The sequence below is a fragment of the Meriones unguiculatus genome, chromosome 10, assembly GCF_030254825.1.
Source record: "Meriones unguiculatus strain TT.TT164.6M chromosome 10, Bangor_MerUng_6.1, whole genome shotgun sequence".
NCBI lineage: Eukaryota > Metazoa > Chordata > Mammalia > Rodentia > Muridae > Meriones > Meriones unguiculatus.
This window is the reverse complement of record NC_083358.1, coordinates 70,943,100-70,968,943: the sequence shown is the minus strand read 5'-3', so window position 1 is coordinate 70,968,943 and position 25,844 is coordinate 70,943,100. Positions and strand designations below refer to the sequence as shown.

At 40.2% G+C, this 25,844-nt stretch overlaps 1 protein-coding gene across 1 annotated transcript; it reads right to left on the bottom strand.

Moving 5' to 3' along the window:
- Window positions 1-7,782: 7,782 nt before the first annotated feature.
- On the bottom strand, window positions 7,783-23,271 carry Cisd2 (CDGSH iron sulfur domain 2). The gene is made up of 3 exons (XM_021653623.2): window positions 23,060-23,271; window positions 12,019-12,233; window positions 7,783-9,961 (listed from the first exon to the last, which is right to left on the bottom strand). The coding sequence occupies exons 1-3, from the start codon at window positions 23,160-23,162 to the stop codon at window positions 9,872-9,874; spliced, it is 408 nt and encodes a 135-aa protein (XP_021509298.1). The 5' UTR covers window positions 23,163-23,271; the 3' UTR covers window positions 7,783-9,871.
- Between the last annotated feature and the right edge of the window lie 2,573 nt (window positions 23,272-25,844).

Sequence of the window (25,844 nt, the reverse complement as noted above, 5' to 3'; positions counted from 1 at the left end):
AGGCTGAGGCTGGCCAATCTCTGAGCAGCCTGGTCTACACAGTGAGTTTCAGGCTCTCTTAAAAATAAATAAACAAATAAATAAAGTTGACCACAAAATATATGGAGACATTAAGTGGCAAACACATTCTCCTGAGTTCCCATTGTGTGTGCGCATCTCATTGTAAACAGGAGCAAACATTTCCAACGAATCGTTGGTAGTAAATGGTTCTACACATACAAACCCAGGTTCTCTTTTTGTTTTTTTTTTTTTTTTTGTTTTTGTTTTTGTTTTTTTTTTTTTTGGAGACAGAGGACTATGTAGTGACCCAAGGTGAGAGATGGCGTGTATGACCTCGAGGTTTTCCTCCCATGCCCAAAATAACCACCTTGAGACTATTATTTATGAAGAAATGCCTAGGCCATTAGCTTTGGCTTGTTCCCCTATTAGATTTTAGCTTACAATACCCATTTAATTCTATGTGTGCTGCCTGGCTGATTATCTCTCACAGTTTCATACATCCTTCTCAAAGTCTGGGACCAATCCTGCCTCTCACTCTCTCCCAGACTTCCCCTTTCTCTGTCAGAACTCCCACCTCCTTATTTTCTGCCTCAGCTGACAGGCCATTAGCTTTTATTGATGCTTCCATACAGACACAAAAAGATTCCTTTTACAATGCCGATCCGTCCTTTCAGCTTCAAACTGCTGCTAGCTGTGGTCCCATGAGCTTTACAGTGTGACAGCTTCTGGCTGTTGAGGCTTTTGTGATTTGTTGCTGAATCACATTGTCATGTGACCAGCACTGCAGCTACAGTGCTGTGAAGGGTACTCCTTGGTACAAGGCAATGGTGTTCCAGTTGCACCTTGATGGAGCAAGCATTTGGTTAGTCCTTCCCCAGTGGTGCTGGTTCAAACCACAGAACAGCAAAGACAGATCAAGAGTACATGTAATTTCCAATCTAGATGAATTGCTCTCCTTCCTTCAGATGTATCTAACTTGCTGTCATGTGGCTAGCTACTGTCCTTACGGGTCCTGCCTCATTGAAACCTGTGTTGCTTTTTATCACTGGCAGTTTCAACTTTCGACAGCAGTAACTTGGTAAGATGTGGCCAGAGGAAATGCATGCTATTCAGGTTGTGGCCAGTTAAGTTTTTACGGTGCCAGCTAAGTGAAGAACATATAACCACAAGGGGGCAGTAGCACACACAATTTCTATGGGCGATCCCTGACAGGTTCCCATGTTGAGGCTTGAGGCTTGGGTCCCCTATGCTGAAGCAGGGAGGGTAAATTCTCAGGGTTGGGATGAGGGAAAGACCAAAGAAAGAGCACAGATGTCCTAGTGATGTCACTCAGCATCATAACGTGGCATCTTTGGGTAAGAGAACACCAAACGGCAGTAAAGGCTTTGGGATCTTTATAGCCTAGAGTTTATAGAATGCAGTATATATTTCAATAAATGTACACACAATGAGATACATCATCTCTCTCCAGTCAGAATGGCTGTTATAAAAAAAAAGGCAAAAACAAATGCTGGTGAGGATGTAGAGAAAGGCGCACTCTTTTACACTTTTGTTGGGAAAGTTAATATAGTCACTATGAAAACCAGTATCAAATTAAAAAAATGGTTTTTCTGTTATGTCCAGCTATTCTACTTATGGGTATGCATTCAAAACAAATGTAACTAGCACATTAAAAAGATACTCATACTTCTATGTTTATGGTTTTATATATAAAACAAAGCAAGCTCGATAGTTTCAAGCTACTGAGTCTGCTGTATGAACATACATAGGAAATTACAAAATGGGTTTTTCTAAAGCAGAATTTAGCATTTTTTTCTTTTTCATGACACTTCCAGGGGAAGACCCACTGCCCTTTTCTATACCAAGCATTTAAATGGTAAACACACATACATGCAGGCAAAATACACATAGACATGGGTAGAAGCATGGGGGGGGGGGTAGGGAAGAGGACGGGTGGGATCAGGAGGAGATGAGAGAGGGGCCACAGCCAGGATACAAAGTGAATAAATTGTAATAAATAATCATAATAAATTAAAAAATACACAGACACATAAAATAAAAATAAACCTTAAAATATGTTCACTTACTGCTGCCCATCTGCAATTTCCCCCATATTATCATACATTGCTGATTTTATTATGTTATCATTTGCTACAAAGGTTTTCCATTTTTAATCTCATTTTCTCTCTCCCTTGTGCTTTCCATATATTCACATCATTAAAAAAATAATTTTAGGACTGGTGAGATGGCTTAGTGGGTGAAGGTGCTTGCTGCCAAGGCTGAGAACCTGAGTTCCAATCCCAGAACCCTCATGGTGGGAAACAAACAAAGTTGCCCTCTCATCTCCATATGTGCACCATGGCTTATGCCCCATCCCAGTTAAAGAACGCTTTAAAAATCAATCATTTCATGTTACAGTTTCATTGTTTACTTTCTCTGATTCAAATAGTTCATTGCCCCGGTTTTTTATTTATATATGCATTATCAACTCTTTTCTGCCGTCCTCGTTTTTTCTCCTCTTCCTCTGAGGCAAGGTTTTTCTTTTAGTCAAGGTAGCGTCAAGCTTCATGACTCACTCAAGCAATGTATGTGCCTTAGCCTCCTTTTGTTTGGGTTTTCTTTTTCCCCCTGGACTGAGTCTCATGTAGACCAATCCTCCGGCCTGTACCTCCCAAGTGCTAGGATTATAGGCATAAGCGACAGTGCCTGGCTTCCTTATTCTTTTATTTTATTTTGAGAGACAGGGTTTTTCTGTGTAACAGAGTCCTGGCTGTCCTGGAATCACTTTGTAGATCAGGCTGGCCTCAAACTCACAGAGATCGGCCTGCCTCTGCCTCCCAAAGTACTGGGATTAAAGGCGTGTGCTGCCATGCCTGGCTTGCTTATTATTTTCTAAAGAAAACAAATGTAGTATTTTAAACTTATTCTTCTATAATTTCACACATGCAGGTGATACATTTTGGGTCATACTCACCCCCCCCACACACACACAAATATTACCTACAGGACCCCTCCCATATTTTGCTTAGTATTCTTTTTTTTTTTTTTTTTTTTAATGTCTGTAGTGAGGGTGTCTGTTCTTGGAGTTGCAGACTGTTGTGAGCTGTCATGTGGTGCTGGGAATTGAACCTGGGTCCTCTAGAAGAACAATCAGTGTTCTTAACCACTGAGCCATCTCTCTAGCCCCCTGCTTAGTATTTTTAACGCAAATATTTTTCTAGCTGACTTGATCCCTATTTCTTCCTAACATGTTAACATCAGCAAAGAACCTTAATCTTTTTTTCTTACAACTTTGTCTTCTATACAAACTTCAAAACTATTTAATCTATTTTAAATGAGCTTGTATCTAGTGTGAACTTTATTATTGTACATAATTTTAGATTTATATTCTAAGTGTTTAAGTCTCCATTGTTTTTGACATTTTTGAAGACAGTTTTTATACCTTTTCCAAACAAATCTATTACCTTTGCTACTGTGATCAGCTGTCTTACCATTAAAATCTTGAGATGCTTATTAAATTTTGTATAATCATGATTTCCAGTCACTAACCAAAATTCCTCTTAGGTCTGTTTTACTTAATCACTATGCTTTTTAGACATGTAATTATGTCAAAATTCCTATTTTCCCATATTTATAATGATTAGTTCATTTTAATATTATATATTAAAGACAGTCATTGGCATTAAAAATGGCAATAGACATTCATGATCATTTCTGATATTAACTGGAGTGTTTTGTGATAGAAAGTGGATACTACAGAATTTCAGTGAATGTAGATAATCCCATTAAAAATCTTCACGAGGCATTGCTGTTGGTTCTTCTCAGCATCTACTGCTGTGGCTGCTCTGCTCTCATTGACCGACATGCTTGTTAACATGTCAACTGAAGTGAAACATTTTAAAATACAGCCTTCTTTCCTTAATTTTACTTTATGTCCATTGGAGTGAGGGTGCCAGATCCCATGAAACTGGGGTTACAAACAGTTGTGAGCTGCCATGTGGGTGCTGAGAATTGAACCTGGGACCATTTGGAAGAACAGCCTAGTGCTTTTAACCACTGAACTATCTCTCCAGCCTCTAAAATACAAGCCTTTCGACATTTTTAATACTGTTTCACCCTTTTCACTCATATTCATAAAATTGAGGCTTTTTGCTTGTATGTCTATTGCAGGTTTTCATGGTAAGTCTATACTAGTTGTATAGACTTGTATGAAATAAAATTTGGAGGAAGAGCAAGATGTGGGGGCACCCACCTGTAAACCCAGCAGTAGGGAGCCTGAGGCAGAGGGATCATAAACATGCCAGACCTTCTCTTGAAATGAAAAATGATAAGTAATGTTGAGTTATCTCTTTGTCCAACCTTAATTAAGCTTTTCCTCAGTGCTAGGGACAGAACTTGTGCCTTGCAAAGGTGGGCTGGTGCTTTGAGCTACAGCCCCAGAACCCTGAATTATGGATTTTAAAAAAGCACCTTCCATTCTCCACTTGGTAACTTGTCAAATAACTTTATATTTTCCTTTCTGCGGTCAGTATAAGTCAGATTTTGGTTTTTGTTTTACTTTGGAGACGGGGTTTCTCTTGTAGCCTTGGCTGCCCTAGACTCACTTTGTAGACCAGGCTGGCTTCAGACTCACAGAGATACACCTGCTTCTGCCTTCAGAGTGCTGGGATTAAAGGTGTGTGCCACCATGCCTGTCAGATTGTTTTTGTTTGTATGTTTGTTTTTTAAGATTGTCTGTTTTAGATATCCCAGGGATACTTCAGAAGTATCTAACTTTGCCTTCCTTCTTAGGAGCATTTTCTTCAGAGTCCTGTACTTCTAAGCTTTGTTCTTAAATCTGGTCAACTGATGTGATTTACTACTCCAGTGTGTTCATGCAGGAAAATGTACAGAAGGTGCCACTGATGGAAATTTTAATGAATTGCTTTCCTATTTTCTCACTGGTGTAAAGTTCATCTTTGCAGTTATGCAGTTCAACAGCTTCTTTCCTCCGGTTTTTGGAAAAATGCAACATTATGGTGATGAAGAGTGGTTATCATGGCTGATCCACTTGATCAATGTCCCAAGAAACCAGTCAAAATATTTCACCATGATTGTCTAAAGCATTGTTTTTGATTCTCAGTAAGCAATGGATTTGAGCATTTAATGCCCTGCAAAGTTAAGAGTGATGCCACCCTTAGCTGAAAACCCCATTGCCTTTCTGAACATAGTTTCAATGCTTTTAGCAAACAGTACATAAATGTGTACTTGCTAATAGTCCATGTGCACTTCCCGATGTATGTACTAGATTTAATGGCTGCTTCATGGCTTCACTGAACTAGATTTCTGCAAAAGAAAAACCAGTGACTTGTTGAGCAAAACAAAATGAGCTTCAAGTCAAAGCCCATAATGACAAACTAAAGCATGGGGCCAGGTGAAATAGCCCTAGAGGTGTCCTCCCTAAGCCAGCCTGTGCCATCCCAGAACAGCTGCGCCAATGTCTTTGAAAGAGGACTTTCAGTTGCCCCTGTAGTGGGCAAATTCCCTAACACAATATTATTTAAATGCCACCTGCCCTTGCCATGTTGTAGGAAACTAAATTATGCGGTAAATTAGTAACTGAGTTTGAAAACGTTTCAACCGAAGGGGGAAACTTCCTGCAATGAAGCCCCACATATCAATACCATCCTGGATACACATTCCTCCTGGAAATATCACATTAAATGTATGAGCTTTTAAATGGGCACGGGTGTCAGTGAGTGTAAGATTCTGCCTTCTCGACCATCACACACTACGTGGTGGAGACAGATCATGAAACACTGCTTTTATACCTGGATCATGGAGATGTCCGCAGGAACTGAGGCACATGGTTCTCTGTTTAACCTTCTCAAGCTGCTAGCCTTTCGTTTTCAATTTTCATTTGTTTTCGAGTTACCTCTTCTAGTCGTCTTGTATTGTTTACCTATACCTATTGTTCTTGAAACTGGTGATGTGTTTAAGAATAGAAAACAGATAAACAAGCTTACTAGAAATTGCTGTTAAGGAGAAACAAGGACTGAAGATGGAAGAGGGCTCAGGCACTGGCTTTGGGACACAGTGAGCATAGTTACACACCCCTAGGTGTTTCCACACTGATAAGGCAGCCCCTGATGCATTCAAATGAGTGAAATGCAATTAGTTACACATGTTGGGTAGGGAGCAAATAAATCAGCCACCTGTTTTTGTTTTTGTTGTTTTAGAGTGAAGCTTTAAAATTGTTTAGGAATACAGTCTGACATTTCTAATCAAAGACTGAAAAAATTATACAGATCAGCAGCTAGTAATTGGCTTCCTATAAACTTATTAACAAATTAGGTTACAAAATACAAAAGCACTTCAGTGACTCATCAGGAGGCAGCAGACTCAAAGCTGAGTTGTAATGTGCTTTCCATAACACAACTTGCTTAATTATCCACACAGGTGAGTCATTGGTACCTCAAGCCTGCTAACACTCTTGGACACCTGGTATTCTGTGGGGCGGTGCTTATCTTTGAATAAGGAATGAGTAGTTCTCTAAGTCAGCAGGACAGGTAGCCCTCACCATCATGAGTAACATAACAAAGCTGATTCTCAAAGGTTCTAGAACACGCAAGACATACTTTAAGAACTAAGTGGTTTGTGAATTCACGTGTGTTTGGTTATTCAGTGCTTATGTAAGAAACACATGATACATACCATGATACCACACATGACAGCATTCTGTGACTTTACAGATGATGGCAATTCTAATCCTCACGTGAAAGCTTACTGAAACACCAGCCTACTACCAGAGTGGATTTCTGAGCACAGTAAACAGTATGTTTTAATGTGGAAAATGTGGGAGGGGAAATCCATTTTCCTCTCAGGGACAATTTTCACTTTTCTCACTGCATTTATTTGACAAAATTAAAAGCCAAATCATTTCAGACTAGCAAGTTCCAATAAATCTGCCTTTTTTTTTTTTTTTTTTTCAAAGAATGTTCCTGTGAATTGAAGCAATGGTTTTACAGAGGAGCTGAATGACCACAGACAAAGTATCCAAACTTCTGCTGAGGATCTGACCAACTGTGGGAAAGTAACTGGTTAATCTGACAGTGAAGGGACTTAGGGGCACTGAATAAATGGTCTCAGAAAATCCAAAACCAATAAAAGAAAAAACCCCTCAGCCACAAAAGAACACTGCTCAACTCCTCCCCCACCTGTAAGTGGGAAAGAAGAGCTAAGGGTTTGGGGAGCAGACCTTGTAAAGCTCCCCCAGCACAGATAGTTCCAACTCTGATTTGAGGATCTTGGTCATGAGAAAGGTTTCACATAGTGGAACTCACTGACCTTACATGAGCTACATTTAAGACCCCAGTACCGTGCTTGATATAATGTCTGGTGTACACAAATACTCAGGAATTCTTAGCTTTACTGCCACGAAATTCTTAGCTTGACAGTCAGCTTTACTGACTGTCTCCTATATGTCCATGGAAAAAAGATAACAATCTCAGAGATGGCACAGTATCATGCTTGCCACATAAGCCTGAGAACCTGAGTTCTGATCGCCAGCACTCTCTGCAGTACACAGTTGTAACCTGACTGCTGGGAGGTGAAGACAGGAGCAACTCGGAGGCTCACCAGGCTGGCCAGCCTAGCTCAATCTAAGGCCTCCAGATTCAGAGAGCGAACAATTAACAAAAACACCCCACATCGGCCTCTGGCCTCCATGCTCACGGGTACAAACAGCAGCAAACATAGGTGCATCCACACATACGTAGACAAATAAAAAGAAAATAGCATGAACTGGGTGGATTGTATCTTTAATAGTTTATGGATAGCTATTACATGAGAATTGTAATGTAAAATAAAACTAGAGACTCTGATAGTAGGCTAGAATTACAAATAATTCAAAACTTCCAGTAAACCTACATTGAAAACTTTCTTGTATGTTGCCTCAATGGTTTATACTATTAACAAGATACAGCACAAATGGAGCTCATTGTAGAGAGCTCTTGCCAGAATGTGTGAGGCCCTGGGTTCCAGCCTTAGTACCACAGAAGTGAGCAAACAAACACAGATTTGTGCTACTTTTGACTTTCACAATGACTCCTTTCACATTTCAGTTCTTGATGGTTAGTTCAAAACAATTGCAACCTCTTTATTTAAATGTTTATTCATTTTATTAAAAAATTTCCAGAGCTAGAGAGATGGCTCAGCTGTTAACACACTGGATGCTCTTGCAGAAAACTTCCCAGCACCCACATGGTGGCTCACAGCCATTTGTTAATTCCAGTTCCAGGGGATTCAACATTCTCTTCTAGCTTCCTTGGGCACCAGGCACGCGCATAGTGCAGACATACATACATGCAGACAAGCACTTACACACAAAATAATAAAAACAAGTCTTCCTAAAACATGTCTATTTGCTCTAACATTATTCACATCTTACAATACACAAACATAAGACTATGACGTGTCACTGTAATTGTGTGATAGGTTCCTTTTTAGCTTGGAGCTTGGCTTGCCATCACTAGTCTTTCTCAGACTGCTAGCTGTGGCAGCTAAGGAAAGAACAGAACACATTCCGTACGTTGCACCAGGCTTACTATGTGTTCGTTAGAGAAATAAGGAAACCGAGGGCTGATCTATCTAACCCAGCAGTCCTGACAGAGGAGCGGCCCCAGGTTTAACTGGGGGTTTCCTCTGTTCCTGGAGGTAACGTGGTTTATGCAGAACTCAAGCACTTACCTACATTTCACCCTTTGTGGTGTTTGTTTGTTTGCTTTCAATACTTGCCAGCAACACTGTGTGGCTTACTTCCATGCACAGCTAGTGTCTAATCCATCTGTGCATTACGCTTCCTGCAATGCAGCCTCCTTCCTACCTCTCTTTAGACAATCAAAGGCCTCATCATATAGGAATGTGTGCAGAATATGCTGTTATACCCCCTTGCAGACTCTTTTCTGTCATTATACACACACAAGTGTTTTATCTATATTTCGTGAAGTTAAAAAAATACAATAAATGAGTTATCTTTTTAAAAAAAAATCAAAATATTTTCTCTCAATGTGTACAAATTCAACCCACTAGGTTACAAGTGACTTAATATCCTGTTGCTCCATTTCTCTATAATTAACTACAAAAAAGAACAATGAAGTATGTTTCATTTTAATGCAAATTCAGATGTTTTATATCCGACTGACCTTCAAACTACAGTTTGTAAGTATAACTTAGCATTATGTATTCTTGCCACACCGCTGTCACCAAATTAAACGCACACACACAAGCACACAGAACAAGCCTTTTGTAAGGTGAACCAGTTTTTCATGATGCAAATAATTGTCACTGGAACTTTTTATATCTGATTTACTTTTTTGAAATTGGGATAATCATGGTAATGAGACAAAAATCTCTATAAAACATCGGTTTTATTGCCTCAAAGTAATTCTTAGTGGCAATGTATTTAATAATTCATCTAAAAACAGCAGAGTTCCACAAACACCAAAGAATGGCAAACTACTTCAGATGAGCAAAACAATATGAAAATACATTTAGCAGAACAAGGGAGAATTTTTTTAAAAAAATATACATTATTTTGAAATACTGATATGCAAAAAATATCTTTTGGTCTACAGCCAAACTTTAAATTCCCAGTGCTGACTTTATTGTTGAAAGATACATTAATTCTTGATGTCAGAATGACACTTGACCATTTGATTGCTGTATAAATGACTGAATATATAAAGTACCAAATATAAGTAGTAGTGTAGCAAGAAAATAACGCAGAAATAATTATTCAACCCGGACTGCTGGTTAAAATATCCAAAGATTTCTCTACACACAACAAACGAGGAAATGGTACTGTCAAAATTTCTATCTTAAATGGCTACTGTTATACTTCTTTCTTCTTCAGTATGAGTGGACCCACATTATCTCCTGTCAATTCATTGTGCTTATTATGGGACCCATCACAGGCAGGAAACTAAAAGGAAAAAAGAATTGCAAATGTTATTTTACAGCAGGATTCAGAAAGGATTCATTTGTGAAATGCTCATGGAGCTCATCAGGGAGCTTCCTGACAGAACACACCCTCCATTCCACCACTCATGCAGCAGGCTACAGAAGGAAAAAGGAAAAACCATTCCCTGCACTCGAGAGACAGAGCCAGGCAGACCTCTTGAGCTTGAGGATAGCCTGCTCTACAGAGTCCAGGACAGCCAGGGAAACTACACAGAGAAACCCAAGTCTTTGGCTGAATATGTCTCAGTGACTACAAAAGTTTAAAAAGGATCAAAATAAGCTCTTGGTCTCTATGGAGCTCTACATTTGAGCTAATTTCTCATTTAAATTTTAAAAAATGAAATAAATGTATATTCAAAGTAAATTTTACCATGTTTTGTTATAAAATCATAAAGTTTCTGAAAATATTAAAGACGTGTTACTAAATGTTCAATCCATCTAATTAGTATAGGTTTTCCTTTATTGTGACATTCCTTTTTTAAAAACAAATGTACAATCCTATTGTAATATGCTTTTTTTTTTTTTATTAAAGCAGGACCTCATGTCATTCAATGTTTGGGTGCCTGTGCAGAGGGTATGCACCTGCCTATAGGGACACGGGTGGAGATCAGGGACTGACACAGCAATGTCTTCTTCAGTTGCTTCTCCACCTTAATTTCTGAGACAGGACTCCTCATTGAACCTACAATGACTGCTGACTGGCCAGGGAGCCTCCTGTCTTCTCCTACTCCCCACCTCCTTCCCATCCCATCCCTCACCAGAAGCATACCACCATCCTGGGCTTTTATGGGGGTTCTGAGATCAGAACTCAGGTCCTTATTCCTGGGCAGCAAAATCTTACTCCACAGAACTGTCTTCCCATTAAATACTTCTCTAACACATGATTTGTATTGACTTCCCAACATCTAGTCAGGTGTGATTTCCTATATGTTAACTGAGGCTTATTACATTGTTTCTAAAGTTTTGCTATTACAAATAAAACACTGTACTTAAAAGTTTCAAATACTGTCATCAAATACAAGAAAACAGATTTTATTAACTAGAAGACTTATCACTCCAAATTTATTTTCTTCATTGAAACTTATAATACAGCTAGCATTTACTAGCTTATACTATGTAACTTATTTTACAAGTATCATTTCAGTAAATCTTCAAAAATATCTGAATTACCTATATAGAAGATTGAAAAAACAAAACAAACAGCACGTAAAAATCATAAAGCCGTATAAACCAGAGATTAAAAGTTAAGAAACTCAGCCTGGTGTGGTAGTGCATACCTTTAGTCCCAGCACTACTGGAGGCAGAGGCAGACAATCTACGAATTCGAGGCCAGCCTGGTCTACAAAGTGAGTTCCAGGACAGCCAGGGCTACACAGAGAAACCCTGTCTCAGGAAAAAAAAAAAAAAAAAAAAAAGGTTAAGTAACTCAGGGTAGGCATACTGGCTCATGCCTTTAATACCAACACTCAGGAGGTAAAACAAGTCAGTTTCTCCAAGTTTCAGGCTAGCCTGGTTAATGCCACCAATTCTAGGCCATTTAGTGCTACATGAGACCCTGTTAATGTAAGAGGGAGAGAGGGAGGGAGGGAAAAGGAAAGAATGAATGAGAAGAACCAGCCCCATCTAAACCAGGTTAGCAACTTGCTTAACCTGCCAAAGTGACAGACTGGCAGCAAATTTTAGTAATTGTTTATATTGACATCAAAGTTTAGGCTCCTTTCTATTAAACCTTAAATTATCTCTCTATCTCTCTCACACACACATACAACTATCTGAAGCATATTGCTCTAGACAGATGCTAAACACTGTGAGAACATCAGAGTTCACTGCTCCTTGCTCTCTTCTAACATAGGTACTATCAAGCAAAGAAGTGCATACTTCAATTTGGAAATATCAACTTTTAATTCTGAACAATACAGAAAAGTCCCTAATCTCATAGAATTTTAAAACTGGGAAGAAAAAGGGCAAAGCCATACTACTTCCACACAATTTCACTGTACGTGCAAATGGTTATCTTACCGTCTTGGAACGCCAACACCTACAATAAGCTGCTTTAGTAAGACACAGATCTTCAATGTTTATTTCGTTCACCACTTTGGGATTTTCTTTTTGTATTTTAAGATTAATCAAGCTGTCCTTCTGTTGTTTCTTCTTGGGGAAGAATGGACGGACTGCAAGGTAGCCAAGAAGTGCAAGTACACCAAGGAAGGGTAATAAGCGGAGCCATTCTGAAACTAAACACATACACAGTCGTCAGAATCTGTGGTGCTCTCGGAACACACACACTGGCTAGCTCACGCGTGTGCTCACCTGTGCTTCTCACATTAGTTACCTAATGTGAGATACTGTTATCTACCGCATCTGTATAAACAGAGCAGACCCAGCCCTGCTAGGATTACCTTTCTTATTTGTAGTCTAACTCGATTTGTGAAACTGAAATTTATAGAAACACACTATTTTAAATAGCCTATCTCATTATACCTGCTAAGTATGTTTGTGTTTGTATTTACTTCTATCTGGAATTACAACCTATATAATTACAAACAAAAATGTCTTACTAAGTTTAGGAAACATTTTCACTCCTTTCTCCTTAATGCCATATCCAACATCATACAATGGAATTTCCACACACACACACACAAAACTTAACTACTAATTTATAATTTCAGACAAAACATGGCCTCGAATGTTTCAACCTACCTTTTTAAAATTGAAAACGGAATCTTCTCCTGCAGTACAACCTGACCAGTCAACTTAATTAACTGAAATCTTTACATACTGAATAGTCTCATTTTAAGAAGCTTACTAAATACCTTTTAGAGTACCAGCCAGTCTTCAGAAGACATGAAATACAAACACGCAAGTGAAATGGCCCTCAAAGGTCTGAGGGTGCTGGGAATCCAACCCAGGTCCTCTGGAAGGGTGACCAATGCCCTTAACTGCTAAGCCATCTCTCCACCCCATGGAAACATAAGTTTCAGTAGGTTCTTTAACCTTGCACGTGCCCCACTCACCATTAAGGTCTATAAAAACCTAGACTTTATTTGTCTGGGTCACCACTGTATCCTCAGTACCTAAATAATGCTTGGCTCAACAGGCTAATTTACTTTTTACTACAACATATAATGTATACTTCAATTTCTTTAGTTTTCTATTTAAGGTTCAGAACAATGAGTTTTGAAATTATATAGACCTGAAGAAGTTACTTAAAGCAAAGTATGCTGTTTCTAGCTACAGGTAACTTATACTATTCTGGAACATTTGCTTTTACACCTCACAAACACCCCTTTCTGATTTATTGCTATTATTATTAGAATGTATGATGCTTGGGAGTTTGCCACCGGCCATGCGTAGACTCAGGGAACAAAATGTTTGGACTTAGTTCTCTTCTTCCACAGTGAAATACTCAGTTCAGATGGTCAGGTCTGCACAGCAAGGGTTCTTACCTCATAAGCCATCTCACCAGCCCCTTCCTGTTTTAGGTTACTGATTTAAGGGCATGGCCTTGGGGTATGGCCAGTCTGCTAAAGTGCTTGCCTTATAATTACAAAGACCCAAGCCCGACCCCCAGAACCCACATTAAAAAAAGCCAGGCATGGTGGCCTGTGCTTGTAATCTCATTGTCCGGCAGGAACAAGAAAATCCCCTAAAGCTCAAAGGCCAGCTGGTCTAGCTTAAGTGGTGAGTTCCAGACCAATGAGAGAATGTGTCTCAGAGTAGTTAGACAGCAATCTGAGGATGTCACTCGAGTTATCATCATGCCTCCACATGTATGTGTGCACTGTGCATCAATACACACACACACACACGAGCCACATATGAGCACGCATATAGATGTATAAAAATGTAAGGGCATAAACTTACTGAATAAAATCTTAGGAATAAAAATCTTATGACTTTCTGAATAAAATCTTATGAACTTCCTCTTGTAAATTAAATGTTTTTAACTGTGTAAGTAGTACCCACTTTGTGGAGACACTGTGCAGTGCAAAAATAGCAGCTTCTTCCTGTTTCTGTGCATGGAGTGCACAGTGCAGTGCCTGGGGCAGAACAGGAATGCAGCAAACAACTTAATTACTGTTTATCTTTAGTCTAAATCCAGGTTTCATTTGCCTGTAAAACAGGAATAACAATCATTCATTCGTTTAATCAACAACATTTACTAAGTACCCTGTATTCCAGTTACTGCATTAGGAATGGGGATGCTACTACTGAGAGGAGGGGGCAGACAGCAAGGAAGCCAAGCACAGCAATACAGTCACAGGCTGCACGAAGAGCCCCGAAGAAAACAAAAAAGGTGACACAAAATTAACAAAACACCACCAACCAAGCAATCACACACGCCACGTGGTGGCACAGCTGTGCGTTGACTGCAACTTCAGGTAAGAGCCAGGAGACATTCTGAAAAAAAGAAAATAGGTGGAGACCTGAAAGGTGGAAAGCAAAAGGTTCAGAGATTCAAGACTCTTCACGACACAAAGAACATGTAAAACCTTCCAGCCTGTCTGTCACTCGGCAGAACTGTGTAATGCTGTTTAAAGGAAAACTATTCACACATTCTATCATGAAGCTAGTTATGTAAATGAGCATCTCCTCTGCAAGAGATTACAATTCCTTGTCCTTTATACTAGACTTACATAAAGACTACAATGGATTTTAGTTAAATTGAGTTTATTCTTTATCAAATCAGCACTTAGATCGTTCCTATTTGGTTTGCTTAACTTTCTCTACAGCTTACAAAGTTAAGACAGAGAAAGATATTTAAGAAAAAAGCTCCTAGTACCTCTAAAACTAACAAACCCCTCACTGACATGATAGTGAAATGAGGAGTTTTGAAGATACCAAAATTAATAGACAAAAAATTCTGTCACAAAGAACTTTCCATCTGTGTGGAATACAGAGATACGAAAAAGAATTACAATACTGTAAAATGTGGGCAATTATATATCAGCCAAGTAGAAAAGAAGTAATGATTCATTGCTGAGGTGAAAGAAAAAGTCAGCTTTGATACATGATGAGTAGGTATCAAAATGACGAGTAAGAGAACAGTTCACAGGCAAGTAAACGGAGGGGCTTGCATCCTGTGCAGAGCTAACTGCAGGCAAGGTGCAGACTGGACTCAGGAACAGCCTGGCACACTCAGCGCCAGGGTATCTTTGGAATACAGTGAAGAGAAATGCTTAAGACAGGAGCAGGTGACAGCATGAGAAGTTCTGATATGCAGTAGGTAGGTAGGAATCTGCCTGTGCACGGCAGGAAAGCAGTGGAGTGTGTAAACATATTTAGAACATTACCTATTTTCAAAGTCAAGCTAGAGTCTGATGGGAGATGGATTAGAGGAGGATGATAAGGAAGGGTGGAGAAGGATGAGGCTTAGATAATCTACTGGAAATACAAGGAACCTGGTTTGGTGGTGCAGGCTCATGACCCAGCACACAGGGGATCTGACCAGTCAACGCTACAGACCATGTCTCAAAAAATAAACAAAACACCCATAATCACTAGTCCAGAAGAGCTGGGCACGCTAGCTCACGCCTGTAATCCAAGCACTAGCGGAGGCAAAGGCAGGAAGATCTCTGTAAGTTTGAGGCCAACCCGGGCTACAAATTGAGCCCCGGACAGCCAAGGTTACACAGAGAAACTCTCTTGAAAAAACCAAAAGCCAAAAAAAACAACAAACAAACAAACAAAAAAAAAAACCAGAAACAAAAAAAACCTAATCCAGAAGTCAATCCCACCTGGATCTAAGGTCACAGATGTTAGAACAGAAAAATGGAGAACTGTGAGAAACACTCTGTATGGAGGCCCTGTAAAACTTGACAAACAGCGTGTGAACATTTTCTGAGGACTGTCCAGACTCGGAGCAGGTCTGTGAACAACTTCCTTCCTCTTTTAAAAATTAAGAACTGTGATCTGACGCAGGGACTCACTGTAAAATCCAGGCCAGGCTGAAACTTGCTCTGTAGTCCAGTCTGGCATCGAGGTCTTCCTGCCTCGGCCTCCTTAGGGGCTGTGACACAGACACACACCACACCTGGCTCATTCTCTAGAGATTTAAGAACCAGTAGCTTATATAGTGAAGTCAACAGGTTTTGGTGGTTGATTAGTTACAGAACATAAGCCGTAAGAAGTGGAGCTCCTTCTTGATTTCAGACTTCTGGTTTTACTTTATGTATGAAAGGTAACATATGCAGTCACCCATCCTCCCCAATAAGAAGCATAAAAGGGCAGCTGTAAGCAAAAGTACACAGGGAAGGGGTGGAAAGCAGCAGGTCACATTGTTAAAGAATGTGACACAAACTAAAGGCCTACAGATAACAGCAGCAGGAGCATGGGTTACGCCATACTAACCCATGGCAGAGGTTTTAAAGGAAGACAGAGCTCCCTTTGAAGGAGTATGAGAGAAAGGAAGGAGCTGTGCAAGCCTGAAAGACACCATTCCAGAAGGTTTATTTCATCCATCCCAGAAGGACAAGGAGGGGTCAAAATGTCACTCAGTAGAGCTACAGTGAGGGGCTTCCTCTGGGTAAGCTTTTGTTTCTTTTGTGGGATGAAGGAACACTTGTAAGAAATATCAAGGGTTAGGAAACAAGCCAGGATTAGATGAACGTCTAAAGTAGACTGGACGTCGGAGGGGAAGTTTGTTTTTTTTTTGTTTTTTGGTTTTTTTTTTTTTTTTTGCTATAACTGAGTTACTCCCCAGGTAGAACAGGCTGACAATAGCACTCAATTTATTAAAAACAAACAAAAAACAGGCAGAATTTTGCTTTGCACTTCAGTGTAAAAGGGTTGAATTTTCTTAAAATTTTCTCTAAATTAAAAGAACTTAGGAAAAAAATTGTTCCTAATTTATAGGGAAGAAAAATTACCTGTTTCTAATTAAGAATGAACTTAGAACATACTTAGACTGTTTTGGGACTAAGGGTCCTAAAAGTTATATCACTTTTATAACCAGCAATTATGATAACTAGTAAGAGTAGGAAGACAGAACTGACATCCCTAGAGAAACAAAATAAAGCAGGAAATAAAACAACTAAGAGCAAGCAATTAAAAAAAAAGTTCAAAGTAGCTCCTTAAGGAAGACGACTTAGGTTTGATATAATATTGCTGATCACAATATATATATGAAAATCTTTTCCTTCTAGTGCTGGAATTTGAACTCTAGAGCTCACACACAGCACATACTCTATCACTGAGTTATACTCCCAACCCTAACCAGCCATTGTAAAAACATTTCAAGTATACCTGGGAACTCAGTAAGGAATATATGAGTGTGTGTATGAGTGTACGGGGAGGTGGCAGCTTGTATCCCAGGCTGGCCTTGAACTTCTAATCCTGTCTGTGCTTTCTGATGCTGAGACCACAGGCATGTGCTACCATGCCAGGCCTATGTGGTGGTGAAGACTTAACTAGGACTTCATGATACTAGGCCTTACCAATGGAGCTACAGCTTCAGCCCAGGCAAGAGCATTCTAAGAAAGTAGGACAAGCCCTCCCTCAGGGGAGGAGGCCCCAGCTGAAGGGCCCTTCATACCCTCTCCATTATCCCCACTGACACCATGCCCCAGTTCCTGCCTGGATTTACTTTGGACAATGTGGCTGGAATGCATTCAGCCCAGAAAGATGATCTGCTAAGCCTGACTGAAAACCTGAAAAGATTAAAAAGGACTTCAAAGTGAAAAAGAAACCCACTAGTTCCTGATGCCCACCCTAGCACTTAGTTCTCAACCCACTGACTCCTTTGACTCTTTCTTGAGAGACCTGCCTCCTTTACAGCCACATCCCAAAGCTGTGAGTTCCCCGTTGGTCTCAGACCCTGTGTGTTGCCTCAGAAACAACGTGGGCCCCAAGAGTCACACTCCACATTTCTAGCAGCCCTGCCCTTACCACATTTTCTGCCCAGCTGTTTGAGAGGCCCTAAGACTGGAATTATGGTGCTACACTAGCAAATACAACCTTTTGCTAGTGCTTCCCCACCTCTCCCGTGGGGGTTCTACCACCTGTTGTCAAAAGAATAAATTAATGAGTTTGGATAGCTGATCAGATACAAGTAACAGTGAATTCTCTGACTAGCACTTACAATGGGAGCTGGTTAGAGGTTTGTTACTAAACATTGTTATCACAGTCATTAACATTAGTACCCCCAATCTATTCAGTTTCTGGTGAATTATCTACTTATTTTATATTGTTATCAAGGAGCCCCATGATTGATAATTCAACCAATGAATCATTTGCTATTATTAAAAGAAAAAAGCAACCAGGACACTTTTTTTTTCTTTTCAGGTTTCCAAAAGTTACATATAATGCCAAATCATTTTTTTAAGATTTATTTATTATTTGTACAATATTCTGCCTGCATGTAGGCCTGCACACCAGAAGAGGACACCAGATCTCATTATGGATGTTGGTGAGCCACCATGTGGTTGCTGGGAATTGAACTCAAGACCTTTGGAAGAACAGCCAGTGCCCTTACCCTCTGAGCCATCTCTCCAGCCTATTTTTTTAAATTTTTATTTCACATGCAGTGATATTGTGTCTGTGTGAGGGTGTCAGATCCCCTGAAACTGGAGCCACAGACAAGTGTGAGCTGCCCTGTGGGTGCTGGGAATTGAACCTGGGCCCCCTGCAAGAGCAACCTGTTGAGCCATCTCTCCAGCTCTGTCATAAAAATCGTGACTGCTGTTTTCTTTATAAATTTTTAAATGTTATCATTTACAGCTAAGAAACAAAAAAAGTTATTTCTATTTCTCAAATAGAAAACATTGTGCTGGGCATGGTGGGCCATGGCTTGAGACAGGAGGGCTGCTGCGAATGTGAAAGCCGCAGTCCTTTCTTCAACTGGGTTACCACTTTCAAGTCCGTCTAGGCCACGTGACCACACAAAGACGAAAGAAGGGGGCTGCAGAGCCCTGAGAGGACCGGCTGCTCTCTCAGAGGATCTGAATATGATTCACAGCACGCCTGTGATAGCTCACAGCTGTCTGTAATTCTAGTTCAGGGGATCCAACACCCTCTTCTGTCCATGTGCACCAGACACATGTGTACATGATTCACAGATACGCATGTAGGTGAAACACCTACACACATACAAAATGTTTCATTTATTTATTTTTTAAAGAGAGGGAGGGAGAGAAGAAAAGGAGGGAAAGGGGAAAAGAAAGAAGGGTGGGGCATAACATAGGTTTCTATTCCACAGTCCTAAACTCAACATTTAACCGAGTCTAGTCTCACGCTGCCAATCCCTGTCAGTGGTCTTCCTGTCTCAATTCCCCTTGTGCTGGAGGAAGCTTATTAATATTGACTGGCTTTGTTGTTGACCCTTAAAGTCTAATACTGATTGTCTCAGGATCAAAGGGCCAGTACACTCAATCATCTTTCACTTTTCTCCCCATTCTGTTGTGCGCACAACGATGTCCTGGTGCCTGGACAGGTGCATGGCCCGTCACAGGTGCTCATAAACACATGGTGGCTTGAGGAAACGTGCATCTTGAAACCGCCAACTGTTCTCCACAGAGGCTAATTCTTAATTACACTGGCTTTTAAGAACACTTGGACTTAGTAGGAGAAAAGAAAATTTGTAATCTAAAAATATCTATATATTGCGCCAGATTCTCAAAAGATTTCTGAACTCAAATTCTTGTCGTTCAGAATTTACACGTTAACGCAACAACTACCTGAGGTATAATTTAGAATTAAATAAACATAGTAAGCAGTTCATTCCATCTTGTGACAAGTTATCTGTACCCATGCAGCCAAAAGTAAAATTTTCTGTAAATATTTATCTAACAAAGTCCTCTCCTGAATCTTTCTGTAATATTCCTCTACTACTGATTTCTGTAATCACACACTCTTTTACCCAAGTTGAGAGTCATCTGGTGGATTAGGAACTCGTTCCTTTTTATTGCTGACCAGTGTACAACCTTACAAATATGACTGATTTTCCTGTTGGTAGATATCTGGGTTGCTTCCAGTTTGAAAGAGTGTTATAATTAAGGTGATACAAACATACATGAGCAAGACCTTATTATGTGAATGTATGTGTTCAATCTTATCCTGCTTCTATATTATAGGCTCAAAACTTGTCCCTTGAACAAAATAACAGGAATGAAATTATTACAGGCTGGTATACTTGTGTTACCACGAAAAATATTTTTTTGTCTTTGTGAGACAGGGTTTCTCTGTGCAGTCCACGCTGTCCTGGAACTCACTATATAGACAAGGCTGGCCTTGAACTCAGATCCATCTGCCTTGGCCTCCCAAGTGCTGAGATCAAAGGTGTGTGCCACCAAAATGCACACCAGTGAAAAATACATTATTAAAGTCTCACATTTGTTGGATTTTAAGATTTTTGTCAAGTTTCAGAGAAGTGAACTAATTTATGTGGGCAAAATATCATGGCTAGTTCATGAATATAGGAGTAAACTGTTTTCTGACTTTTGAATAAGAACATTTTTCCTATTACAGTTTTATTTTTAAAGCTTTTTTTAAAAAGATTTATTTATTATTTATACAACATTATGCCTGCACACCAGATCTCACTATAGATGGTTGTGAGCCACCATGTGGTTGCTGGGAATTGAACTCAGGACCTTTGGAAGAACAGCGAGTGTTCTTAACCTCTGAGCTACCTCTCCAGCCCCTTATAAAGCTTTTTAAGGGGACAAAAATGTTTTGTTTTAAGGTCAGTGTATTATTTTCCCAAGAGCAGAAATACACTAACTTATCTTAGAGGCCTTATTCTTGAGATTTTAACAGGAAGAAAAATGGTTTCTGACAGATCAAAATTGTGAGTATTTAAATCCTATCTGTAATTTAGAATTTCCATGTTTTCTAAGAATGCAAACCCATCATGAGAGTTTAATAGAAAGAGATAATGTGAACTAAAGACTTTTTCATTAATTTTCAGAGAAGATGATGATACTTTTGGCCTTCTAAACATGTAAATGAACTTCTTAAAAGCCGTCTTCTAAGTTTTTATTCCAATGAAAATCTATATGATAGAACCTACAAGTAGCTCACACAAGAAAACAAAATGTCATTACTATTACAATCTACTCTGAAGTGGGTGGAGTTCAAGACTATCCTCAGCTACAGAGTTTGAAGCCAGCCTTCATCACAGGAGACCCTGACTAAAAACAAAATGAAACAGACACCAGAGTGGTTGTTATTTTTAAGACACAGTCATAACATTAAATATTTCATTATTTTAAAGTGAAAGCTACCACAAAGTTGTGGCTGAATTTCCTTAATCTCTTTATTTACAGAAGGGACTTGTAAGAAAACATGCTTGTAAAGTCCCCTAGCCACTAAACTCATACCATCTAACCTGTTCCAAGCATTCATTCATTTAAAAAAAAAAAAAAAAAAAAAAAATTGCAACTAACATAAATGGAGCCACAGCCGTAACCAACACACATAATGCAAGTTGCCCTTCAGCAGGGTGAGAAAAACGGGTTTCCCTTTTTGACTGTTAAAAACCTAACTAATGTGTATCATTAGGATGAAGTGGCAAAGCAGAACAATGCCACCAAATGATGGCACCACTCTGGCTTTGCCTAACCAGTTTAGTGACTACACTCAAGAGGATATAATGCAAAGGGGAAAAAACAAAAACAAAAACAACTGGTTTATGCAGACTTGACATTAAACTACCACATTGCGAAGGCAATGTGCAAGATTAGTAATTGTGAGAACATTGCAGGAGGATCTCATTAAAATAGTGCTTGAGGAAAGAAACAATAAAGGAAAAGTCAATTCTTTATATGCTACAATTTTTTTTTTTTAAATAAGGGAGTAGGATCAAGAGATCTTGATGTCTGTAGGGAACTGAAGATTTGGAATTTTTTCTCTTGGTACTTTTATGTCACTTGGGTGTCTACATGTTTGTGTATTAGTCAGATACTGTGCTTTCTAATCTATTTCCTACATTCTAGTGGATCTCTTAACGTTTAAAAAGGTTAAAAACATACCATCTACTTGCAGAGCAGCTGTCACGGACAGCAAAAAATCGGTTTGTGAAAATCTGTATGATATAGTTTATCCGACCAGGAGTCTTTCTTGTTATTTTTATCCCTGAGTGGAACTAGCATCAACTGCACATCTGTTTGAGGGAAGTACTCAAGTAAAAACAAACTGCAAACAAAATAATTTCCTTGGATTAGAGCTGACATACATCTCCAAATATTCCTCACATATTTGTTATTAATTCCATCTTCTGGTTTACAGAATCATTTTATTATTCTTCCACCGGTCTTCCAATTACTGTATTTTAAGTCAGTTATCGCTAGAATGTTGCAGGCTAATCAGGCCTAGTCACCTCATAATTATCTAAATTTATGTTTGCATTAGTGGATACTCAGGACCTCAGGCTTTGCTGATTTGGTCACCAACCTACTCAGTCCGGAGAAAGGTTTAGAAAGATCTACCTCACATTGCAATGCTTCAAACTCAACACCATCTTTCAAGTCTTGACCGTATTCTGCAGACTTTCACAGTTAAATGTACAGAACTGCGTTGTGGGAATGTTTTCACACAGGAAGGACCTTGAAATTTAGTGAATTGTGTTCCGAATTCATAGCAGCCTTGGAATACTTCTGGCTACTTTTTCTCCACCTCGACTTTCTCCAGGAACTGTAATTATGGAGGTGACCTCAAAGCCTCCATGATGGGTGACCTCAAGCTTCCAAGAGCCGTCAGGAACGGAGGTCGCTTGTGATTTCGTTAATAAAGGCACCACACTCGCCTTACGCGGAGACTGTACTTCTCCACACGCGCTGGGCGCCTCAGATAACAAGGACTTAAGGTGCTGTACAATATGCGCGCGGCGGTGAGCATCCGGATGAGAGCAGCCGCTGCTAACTCAGCACCCTCCCTCCCGCAGCAACCCGCCGGGTCTCCTCGCAGAGGCACCCTCCCCAGAAGTCCGGCCGCCGGCGCCGCGCAGGCGCAGCCGGCTCCCGGGTCACGTGCCGAGGCCCGGCGCCCCGCCCCGCCCCGGCTCCCCACAGCCCCCCTCCCCGCGGGGCGGCGCGCGAGGACGGGATGGCCGCGGGAGGGTTACCTGTGAGGCGGGCGAAGCCGGTAATGCTGTCGGGGACAGGGAGCTGCTTGAGGTAGGCGGGCAGCTGCACCTTCACGATGCGGGCCACGCTGTCCAGGACCATGGTGCCGGCGGCGTCCGCTGCCCGGCTGCTGCGCTTGCGTGGGAGCGGAAGCGGCCGGCGGGCTGGCGGGCTCGGCCGGGAGGTGGCCCGCCAGGCCGCGATTGGCGCGCGGCGAGTGACGTGCGCGCTGCGGAGCGGAGCGCCGCGCCACGCGTGCGGAGCCCCGGCCTGCCCTCGGCCCCGGTGCGGGGGTGGCGCCCGCGGCAGGCCCTGCGGAAGCCCCCGGCCCCGGCGCGGCTAGCCCAGCGCTGCTCGGTGCGGGGTCCGCGGTGTCACCTCCTCATAAGCCAGCCTGGAAACCCAGAGCTTACCCGCGGGGTTTTTTCTCCGCAGCCTTAGTTCTGCGCAAGTATCCTGAGGTGGTTTTTTGTTGTTTTGTTTTTGTTTTTTTCGCCACTGACAGGTTATAATAGTCCGCGGTTAGATTTTTTTTTTTTTTTTTTTTTCAATTCCTTCTGCGGGTCAGTTAACCAAAAACGCTTCAGCAGAGTGGCTTTTAAAAATTAAATAAAAGTTTACCTTGTTTGGTCGTTTTGTTTCTGTTTTGTAACCCAGGTTGAGGAGGCTGATAACTAGAGCCTCTGACTATCTTTATCTTCCAAATGCTGGGATCACCGCGCTTGTCTTATGGAGTTTCTTTGTTACAGGGGCTTCTTGTAAAATTTACAAGTATTTGTGAAGCTTATTTTGGCTGAAGTTAGGATAGGCAAAGTAATGCAGTCGTGGGATTAAGGGCTCCTTCGGACCAAGAAGTCTACGGGTAGGAAGCTAGACAAATCAGCAGGCTTGAAGGTCACTGAGGATGGACCCCTCATTCAGTCTGCAGCTTAAAATACTAGGAACTGAAACTGCAGCTCTGACTACTGGTCACTGAAATAAATAAATAAGGTCTAGATCACATCTCTGGCCATGATGAAAACATGACATTCTAAGCTGACCAAAGATCCTAAGTTTGCAACCTGATGCTGAGGAGGGCTTTCTGTGAAGAACAAGACATGAGCTTCCCTAAGAGTTCGTCCAAATATGCCTGTCAAGAAAATAGGAAAGTTGTTTGTTCAACAACTGTAGAAACTTTAAATACCACAAAGCCTACTTAAAACATATCACAACATCATAGTTTCTTTGGTTGTTGTCCACTGTCACCTATTGGAAGTGTTCACCTCTTCGGTCACTGCCCATTTTCACCCTACTTTACCATTAAATAAACTCTGTCTTCACTCTACTGTGCCTTGTGAACATTTTTTTCGACAGATCACAAGGACTAGAAGTGAGGGGAGGCCAGAGCAAGTAAAAGTATATGAGGAAACTTCACATCAGTTCTGTAACATACAGTATTTGGTATGCTAATGTGACTTCAAGCTGTAATCAATTTTATTTTTTAATTGGTATTTTAAAGTGGGAAAAAGTAAACTGTCCGTTTAACTGTTTAAATTTAAACTTGTCATCTTTCACTAAAAACATAAAATGGAAAGTTGTGGTAATAAAAAACCTTGAAAAAATTACTGTCATTTTTAGCCAGATCAGATTGTCCAAGTACAATTGTAATCACAGACCTATGGTATAACAACTGGAATTGTGAGCTATGGTATAGCAATATAAATGATACACACACAGAAAAATGATTATTTAAAAGGTTAGTGTTGCCATTAGGATTTCCATTCCCTTTGGGAGCTTGGTTCTGGGTTTTGTTGTTTTGTTTGTTTTCTCTGAAGGAAAAAATGGACCTGAAGTTGTTTGTCTTTAAAAGGGTGAAATGTAAGCATTCTTACCCTCCACACTGTTCTGGACTGTTTACTACCATCAACCTCTGCTGATCAGGTATGCCATCCTTGTGGAAATGGTTGAGGTAGGGAGTTAGGACATTGACGAGGTTTTCTTTCAATTCATGTTGAGAAAGGTAAAGTATGCTTTATTGAATGACAAGAGCTCCACACTGTTTCATTTAGGATAAAAAGCAGATACCTCTCTTAGAAATACAGTAAGATGTGCCAAATTACAATTCAGTGTACCTAGTACCTTGTCAACATTCAGGATATGTCTAATACCCAAACTCTTCGTATTATTTATAACCACTCTTGGCAATACCACCACTGCAATTGTTTTGCTTTGTATGTTTTTGAATGTTATATAAAAAGAATTTTAAGTTTGTGTTTATATGTGATTAGGTTTCCCTGAACACTATTTGTAGATACTGGTTTGATATTTTTGATGGAAGCTTATATGGCTAAAACTTTGTCTTGAAATTTAGAAAAGTATGGATCATATATTAGCTGTTTCTGTTGAACAGCAAGAGCTGTGCTAAAACAGTCCTGGGGCAAGAAAGGTGTCTCAGCAGTCAAGAGCTCTTGCTCTTCTTGAAGAGGAACCCAGTTCACTTCTTAGAACCCACATGATAGCTGGCAACCATCCATAACTTCAGTCATGGGCAGTCAAACACCTTCCCTGCCAGGTGCATGTTGTGGTGCACAGACATATATGTATACACCTACTATTTTTTTTGTAATTTAAAAGATGCTTTTGACCCTAACAATCCTTATTGAGAATACTTTTTTTTAGATTCCCTTCAAAATTTACATCCTGTTTTATTCTTTTTTAAAAAAATATCTTTTTAGTGCATATGTATTTTACCTGCATATATACCACATCCATGCCTGGTAATATAATGACCAGAGAGGACATCAG